This window comes from Paramormyrops kingsleyae, chromosome 17 (genome assembly GCF_048594095.1).
Source record: "Paramormyrops kingsleyae isolate MSU_618 chromosome 17, PKINGS_0.4, whole genome shotgun sequence".
Classification (NCBI taxonomy): Eukaryota; Metazoa; Chordata; class Actinopteri; order Osteoglossiformes; family Mormyridae; genus Paramormyrops; species Paramormyrops kingsleyae.
Window position 1 is genome coordinate 4,183,782 of NC_132813.1, and position 8,856 is coordinate 4,192,637.

Sequence of the window (8,856 nt, forward strand, 5' to 3'; positions counted from 1 at the left end):
GTGAATTTACTTTATGTAGGCCATAGCCTACCAAAATAAAAATAAAAACTTAACAAACACATTCATTTTCAACTTTCAATAATTAATGTTAAGAGATTTTTTTAAATGGCATGCATAGCTCTGAAAGTTCTGAGAATATTATATAATTCTATATTATTATTCTATATATGTGTTTTTAAAAGAAAATGAAATAATAATTCTAAGGCCTGAACAACAAAAAGCTTTAGCCAGGTAAGAAATAAGTAACGCAAAAGTAACTCAAAAGTAATATAACGCATTACTTTCCATAAAAAGTAACTAAGTAATGCAATTAGTTACTTTTTGGGGGGAGTAACTCAGTATTGTAATATATTACATTTAAAAGTAACTTTCCCCAACACTGATCATGAAGTCAGTCAACGGGGGTGAAACGCTATTAAAAAATTACTAATAGGAAACACGGCATTTCCATAAATTATAGAGACATCTATTTAGATAGTTTGCAATTATTTTGTAATCAAATTGCAACTGGGACAAATGGCAAAACTAGAAAATACTATGCACACACAAACATGCTTTATATATGAATAGTCATGTCTTTGGAAATACACGGAACAAACGAGCACAGCATGAAATACCGGAGCCCCCGGTAAGGTTACGTAAAGATAGAGGGAGCCCCCCTGAACGCAACGCTGCGCCGCGCGCAGGACCGACCACCGACAGCACCGAGAAGCAGCATTTCCAGTAAGTAATTGCGCACTGATGTTTTTTGGAGAAGCAGGAAGGTTACGGTTTTTATACAGTTTGGGTTGGTTCTGCGGTCGAGAGCCTTTAAGATACAAATATTGCATATCTAACACATTTCTTTGTGCTTAAGGAAATGTTGAATACTTTTTCTCGTCGATGCTTGTATCAAATAATACACTCTTGCGCTTTTTAATAGACATAATGCCTTTGATTAAACAATATTTATAACAAATAGCCTAAACCGTGATGCAATATGTTAATATTTCAGGGACTCCCCATGCCTGCATTCCCACCTGCCTCTCCCTCCTACTTATGCTGCCATAGCCATATCTGCCGGAGCATTGCACTTCATATTGCACTCATCTAACTTTTAGCACTGCCTATAGTCTCCCCTACTTTGACTAATTGCATATTTTATTTCCCCTACTTCTCCTGGGGGGTGCTGCCTGGAGCCCTCACTCTATCAAGATGTCCAGCACACCCTGCTACATGTGACGTCGCCTCTACCAATGACGTCCGTGCATCCAGCTCACCGTTCTGCCTGTGTCATCTTCCTTGTATGACCCGCTCCCTGCCTTCTGGTTGCCTGGCGATTGGAGGGAGCGTTGGCACCGGCTTGCCATCTCCCCCCTGCTCCCCGTTTGTGTCTCAAAATTTACTGTATCTGACTCTCCCTGCCGGCCCCTGGAGGATGTGTTCCCCCTTTGAGTCTGGTCCCTCCCAAGGTTTCTTCCTTCTAGGGAGTTTTTCCTTGCCGCTGTCGCCTATGGCTTACTCAATGGGGGCTTTGGGTGGGGATGCTGTAAAGCGCTTTGAGATGATGTAATGTTGTGATAATGCGCTATACAAAAATACATTTGTTGTTGTTGTTTGTACTAGAGCAGAAACATGCGTGACATTTTTCTTGACGTTTAAATTAGTTAAATACTTGTATATTTGCTTCTAAAGAATTCAGTGGTGTCTAGAATTTACCCATTTCATTAAATGATTGTAATTTTTAATCTTAAGACAAGATGAGCATCTGAGATATTTTCATATGATTATTCTGTGCAATATATGAACACCCTTCAGAAGCATGACCTTATACAAAACAAGAATACCATTTAAAAACTTAGCATGACTATTAATCTAACTAATAATAGTGAGATGTTTGTACTCTGTCCCAGAAAATTGATTTCGGTCTTTATGAAGCCTGACAATTGATATAAAACATATCTGTGTTAATCTTGGTAATAGAGTGTCAGAGAACAAGCTGATGTCATAGCACAAAGTTTGTCCCGTGTGCCAAGTTCTGATGGAGAGCAGGAAGAGAAAGGCCTCAGGGTTGGTGCTGGCCATGTTCAGCCTGTCCCTGATTATCGTTACCCTGGGGGTCTACAGTGCAACTCGCACAGAGAACGTCAGCATCGCTGGCTACATTCCAGGGGTCGTTGTAAGTGGGATTTATGCCCGTATTTATATAAATCACGTCTGTATGTGTTTAAATGTCTAAACAAACCCACGTCTCCTTCACAGACCAGCATGCAATTTTAAACATAAATGAGCTAAAGCTAAATCGCCCAAACTGGTTAAGCATCAACATCAAATTTCATGGGGGGGCGGGGGGGGGGGGGGGGGAATCCACTGAAATATTAGATTAGCTGCCCACCATCCCAATACTGTCTGCATGACTAAGAAACATAAGAAGCAGAACAGCAGAAGTGGAGGACATGCAATACTACAACAGTGAAAGACTTAATATTTACTTTTCTAATATATACATGCAATTCACCCTATTCGTATTAAATCACTATAAAAAGTTGTAACAATGAAATGGAAAATCAGCATGTAGCACAAGACTATGAACAGAAAGGCTTTTAGTGAGATAAATTAAAGTTACAATGGACAAAGTACAAGTGGTGTCTGTCAGTGGGCTTGGGAGTGTGTGTGTGTGTGTGTGTGTGTGTGTGTGACAGGTTGGCATGTCCTCCTGGGGTCTCTTGTTTCATGCGCTGGCATAAGCTCCAGGTTTCACCCTATACTGGATAAGTGGAAATAAAATGGATAGATAGATGGATGGATGGATGGATGGATGGATGGATGGTTTGACAATTTCTTTCCATCATAAGCAGCACTTGTAGTTACTTGTGTTGGGTCTTACCTGTGTATCTTTTTTGGCGTTTTGGGACTCTTCCTTCGGGAAAATCGCAAACAGTTGGTAAGTGCAAGGAGTAGGACTGTAATGTAGGTCTGTTTGTAGGAGTATAAAAAGTAACATAGTACTGCATGTAAATCAGGGAGTATGACTGTAGTACCATACTTCGGGCTCAGTTTTGGCCTAGTTTGGCTCCAAACTTTCTCTCGATGCCCCATTTGTGTTTTACTGTGAATAATTGTCCTTCATTAGCATCTTTTTTTTTGGCCAACGGTAAATGGCTTCAACCCAGATGTTTCTGATGTTACTATGGCAGAAAATGTGTCTGCTTCGCGAGGTTAAAGGTTACATTATCTCCGTAGTCCTCAGGAGGAAGTGCAGTATGGGTACTGTAGTCCATCTTTTTGAGGACAATTTGGATGATGCAGTAAATATGAGATGTTCTTTTAATAAACAAAATGTTAAATATATGTCGATAATGGAGTATAAGTACAGATAAAGATGAACATTTTGTTTTTTGGCAGTTGTTCATGAGCTTGTCTAGGTCTTGGCAGAAAACATTTTTACAATGGTTTTTGTTGCGTGCAAGATTTTCCAAATTTCAAGACAAATAAAAGTTTATATGCCTTTCAAAATGATTTCACCATGTTTAAATGTATTATAAAGAGCTGGATAGCAGATTAGGGAATTATAATAAGAGGAAACAGCAGGCCGTCAGAGGGCTGTTCCGAGATGTCACAACATCAGCACAGGGCGCCACCTACTGGCCAGTAAGCTTGGAACCAGAACAAAGAGTTTTTAATTGGCAAAAATGTGTCATAATAAAATCAAGGGTGCTAAGTGTGATAGACAGGGCTGGCTTTCAGAGAGAGACACTGAATACATACATATCAATCGACGAGATTCTAATTTGAAAGACGGATGACGTATTTCTGTCGGTGATGATTGTGGAAAAAAAAAAAAACGTAGGTCATTGTGCATTGTTACGGGAGTATGTGTGCTGAAGACACCCAGCATGATCTCCATGATCTGTTTACATCCTTCCAACACGACACAAAGATATTATAGGCCGCGTTGTACCTTGGACTTCTGAAATTCAGAAGCTGTTGGACTGTCCATGCGCAACACATACAGAACAATGTAGTCAACATACATATAGAATAGGTAACAAAATTTTTGCAACACGCTCTTGTAGAATAGGTATTTGCTACAAAATCAAAACACGTCAGATGTTTATTGTAGCTCTAGTTCCATGCCAGTTCCCTGTCAAATAAATAATAAAATGAAATGGAATTAACTTCATAGGAACATTAACTTGGCCAATGTAGGTGGCTGGGAGAGCTACGGAGCAGAACCTCATGGTGCCCCTGTTGTCTTCCAGCTTGTTGCTTCGATCGTCTCCCTTTTCTTTCTGGTGATAGACGGTGTCTTCCTTCTTTTCCGCTTTGTGAGTACCCTGCAAGCTGGATCACTGTGTTTAGAATTATGTTTAGCTAGATAATTGCATGCATATATAGGGCATCTTAACAGTGGGCATGTAACTGTTTGTGTATATTTGGTTATTACACATATTCATCTAAAGTGGTTTAAGACACAGATTTATAAATTGAAAGCTACCGGTTCAGTTCCCAGGTTGTGCCATAGTAACCATACAAAGATATACATTCTCTCTGTAGGACATGCGCCCCCTCAAGGCTGGGCGGTGCAAGTTCTATACCTGTGGAAATGACTACATCTATGAAAACTACTATATACCTCGGTAGGCCTGCTGGTACTTTATCAGGTGTGACATTTTCTAACATGGAGGTTATTTTATGTAGGTCAGTGCATGTCATATGTGCATACAATAGTCTGGCTATTAGCCATTAAATTGTACTTGATACTTCTCTCAGTAATTTATTTTCCAGTTGTGATTCCAGTATATATTCGTTTGATTCCAATTAAATCTATGGATTGATATGAATCAACAGGCGGGCTGATGAATCAGTACTGTATTTTTCTGGTATTTAATATTATATTTTTTCATCCTAGAATTGCATTTGCTGCACCTTCTGAGGCTGCTTGCGTTGTGCTTGTAGTTGAGCAGTCAGGTGGAACATTCTGGAAGCCCTGTCAAGTGGCAGCTATAGTACTGTACTGTCTAATACTTAGATGAGTTGCATGTATAGACATGATGGTTGGCTTATGTCCTTCAACAGTTCTAAGTATTAGTGTTGATTCCATTATCACCCACTTTGTACTTATGGACTGTCTCCTGGGGTCTCTTGTGTTCAAGTTCAGATCCTGTGTAACTTTTTGTGTGCAGTGATGTTGCACCAGTTGGTTCCCATGTCATCGTCAGGTGCCATATCAGGGTCTGATGGAGTCATGCCACATGAGTGTGCGGAGTGGTACCTGCCACTGCTGCGACCAGTACAACTGCGCCAAGTGAGTGAGGTCATAGGTCAAAGGTCAGAATAATACCCTTATCAGACATCTTGGTTACAGGCATCTTACAATACTACTTGATCATCAGTAGTAAGTGCTGTAGGTACTTAAATGCTAACGTTGTGCCATTGGTAGTTAAACTAAGTGATGTCCATCAGAGGCTAGGAGCTCAAAGCCAATGTTTTTGTGTCAGTGGTGGGTATCTGAACCATCACTACCAGTTTGTGGGTGTGCAGAGCTGTCAAGATGTGCTGTTGCTGTATCGAGCGATGTGGATCCTCATTGTCCTGTATCTGGTTGCCTTTGGCCTGGGTGTGTTCACTGCTGCAGTACTGGGAGGCATCAAGGACCAGGTAAAGGAGGCGAGTCACCTGATGAGGTTCAGGAGGGGGTGGAACATCTCATGTGTGGTTACTCATGATGTGGATCAGGCAGGGAATATGAGTCTCATGATGTGGATCAGGCAGGGAATATGAGTCTCATGATGTGGATCAGGCAGGGAATATGAGTCACATGATATGGATCAGGCAGGGAATATGAGTCTCATGATATGGATCAGGCAGGGAATATGAGTCACATGATGTGGATCAGGCAGGGAATATGAGTCACATGATGTGGATCAGGCAGGGAATATGAGTCTCATGATGTGGATCAGGCAGGGAATATGAGTCACATGATGTGGATCAGGCAGGGAATATGAGTCTCATGATGTGGATCAGGCAGGGAATATGAGTCTCGTGATGTGGATCAGGCAGGGAATATGAGTCTCGTGATGTGGATCAGGCAGGGAATATGAGTCTCATGATGTGGATCAGGCAGGGAATATGAGTCTCATGATGTGGATCAGGCAAGGAATATGAGTCTCATGATGTGGATCAGGCAGGGAATATGAGTCACATGATATGGATCAGGCAGGGAATATGAGTCTCGTGATGTGGATCAGGCAGGGAATATGAGTCACATGATGTGGATCAGGCAGGGAATATGAGTCTCATGATGTGGATCAGGCAGGGAATATGAGTCACATGATGTGGATCAGGCAGGGAATATGAGTCACATGATGGGGATCAGGAAGTCAGGAGTGGTCAGTTCTCCTTTGACAGTATGTATGTTCTCAGACTTCCCATAGTAAGATTTCCTTCAGTACATGAAAAGTCAGAATGGATTTGGCTGTTCTGTTTTTCTCACTCTCTGTCTCTGTCAGAAATACTGTTCCATCACAAAGGGGACAGGAAGGCAGCCATCTGCCCCGTGTCCCCGACAGTACAGACCCCATCTACCCCACTGCCCCCCTGCTGTCCCACCACACCCTCCACCCCATCAGTCAAGCCCCTTCAACATCTGGCATCATCTAGCAACAGGCAGCTCTGAAGCAGGTTACTAAGATGGCCCAAATCATCATCAACGCGAACTGCCAGCAGTTAAGGACGTCTTTCTGTTTACATGTAGTAACCTCCTCAGAGATCCTGCCCACCCTGCACAAGTTACTCCTCTGTGGAAGATGTTAAAGGTTAATTTCCTTATGCGCCACAAGACTGAAAAGTAGATTCTTCCCCTGGTGCTGTTAAACTGCTGCACCCCTCCAACAGCAGGTGCACACGTGCACAACGTCTTACACACTCACATAACATTGACCCTCTTGTGCAATGTACACATTATTACAGACTGCATCCACTGTGTTATTGTTTTAAGTTTAATTTCTCATTACTGCTTAATATGCTGTTGAACCTTATTTGTCATTGTCTGCGATTATTGCCCCTTAATTGTTGCCGTTTGTGACTAGCACACCTTATAGTTGTTGTTGACCTGTCTTGGACTAGGGAATACCATCACAATTTCATAGTTTGTTGTTCTCAGTTATTCAATGACAAAGTCTTCTCATCTTACATAGCAGCTAAAAGTGTCATACAGTAAGTAGTGCAAGGCAATTTGCCTAAACAATGTCAGCAGCCATACCACCCGAACTTCATACTAAATAACCCACCTGAAGCTACGCAGGTTTGGGCCTGGCTGGTACCTGGATGGGAGACCAGCTAGAAAAGCAGGGTTGCTGCTGGGAGAGGTGTTGGTGTGGCTGACAGGTTAGTCTATCCTGTGGTCTGTGTGGATCTCAATGCCCCAGTGCAGTGATGGGGACACTGCTGTAACCATGGCACCATCCTTCGGAAGAGACGTAAAACGGAGGTCCTGACTCTCTGAGGTCGTGAAAGACCCCTGGGCATCCTTTGGAAGCGTAGGGCTGGTACCCTGATGCCCTGATAAAATTACCCACTGTGGCCTTTTCTAATCCGCCTTCCTAATCATGCCTGTATCTCACTGGTGATTCTCTCCTGCCCATTCACCACCTCAGCTACTGTGTGGTGAAGGTACTGGTGCAGAATGGCTGCCGCCACATCATCCAGGTGGGGGCCACACAGTGCTGGTGGCTGAAGTGGCTCCCCATTGGTTCTGTGAAGGACTTTAGGTGTCTTGAAAAGTGCTATATAAATGTAACATACATTCGTTCAAAATCAATCTGGAAGAAATGCATTATGGGATGTACTGAACAAGAGGAACTAAGTAGTGATACTTACACTGTGCTTTACTGTAATTTCAGCTTTGTAGCATAAAAAAATGGATGTCGAGTGCTGCTGATGACAAAATGTTCATATCAACACCTGCCTCTCATCTCTCCCACGCCGGACTGTTTTTCTTGGAGTAGAGCGCAGGGACAGCTCTGGCCACGTTTCAGCTAGAACATGTCTGCCAAATCCCAGGAATGAGCAACCAAAGAACAACAAATGTTTCCCAGACACTTGGGGGCGTCTTCCCATCCTCTGAGATGTGGGCCACATCGCAGGTTAAACGTGTCTGCGACTTCTGTGGGGTTCACATATAATCTCCACCTGCTTATCCACACACACCAGTGTTACCAGTCCGCCTTTGTTCTGAGTCTTGGTGGTGCGTACTGAATCCCAGGAAAACCATAACCGGTCAGTCACGGCCAATGTCAATACAAAAAGATTAGTGGGTTTTTGTGTCGTCTTTGGAGTCATCAGGAGAACAGCAGTGTGCATCACACCCACAGGCACACCAAAGAAACCCCAACAATGGAGAACCCACCTCCATGTTCTCGGCAAACCTCTGTCTTGAAGCTTTTCTCCTGTGTACGTTGTCCTCCTTTCCAAATAATGTTTAACAAGAAAGCATGCTAAGCCCAGACTAAGGGTAACTGGCCAAGCGTATACCACTCCCATGTAGACCTAAATGTGTCATATGTATTTTTCTGTAACAGGTTTTGTTACATATGGATACATTAGATTTCAGATATAGACTTACTTAAACCAGAAGCTATTTTCTCCTTACACTGAGTATATCTAGCACTTCACCCATATATTCAGGCCCTTGTCCAAGGGCCTAACAGTGGTCACTGTTCCAGCTGTGGGATTCACACTGGCAACCTTCTGATCACTTGCAGATCCACACACAGGAGATGCATCTTCCACATTCTACTGACATTTCCCACAATGCCTCTGGTAGGGTCTTCTCATGTAGGACAAAACTGAAAGAGAGATGCCCCGTCTGCATGT

General features: G+C 42.7%; 1 protein-coding gene across 1 annotated transcript; it reads left to right on the forward strand.

The window, feature by feature from the left end:
- Window positions 1-602: 602 nt before the first annotated feature.
- Window positions 603-6,671, forward strand: LOC111849206 (transmembrane protein 255B). The gene is made up of 8 exons (XM_023821900.2): window positions 603-2,212; window positions 2,402-2,426; window positions 2,838-2,923; window positions 4,242-4,307; window positions 4,537-4,612; window positions 5,197-5,287; window positions 5,481-5,640; window positions 6,492-6,671. The coding sequence occupies exons 1-8, from the start codon at window positions 2,021-2,023 to the stop codon at window positions 6,669-6,671; spliced, it is 876 nt and encodes a 291-aa protein (XP_023677668.1). The 5' UTR covers window positions 603-2,020.
- Window positions 6,672-8,856: the final 2,185 nt, after the last annotated feature.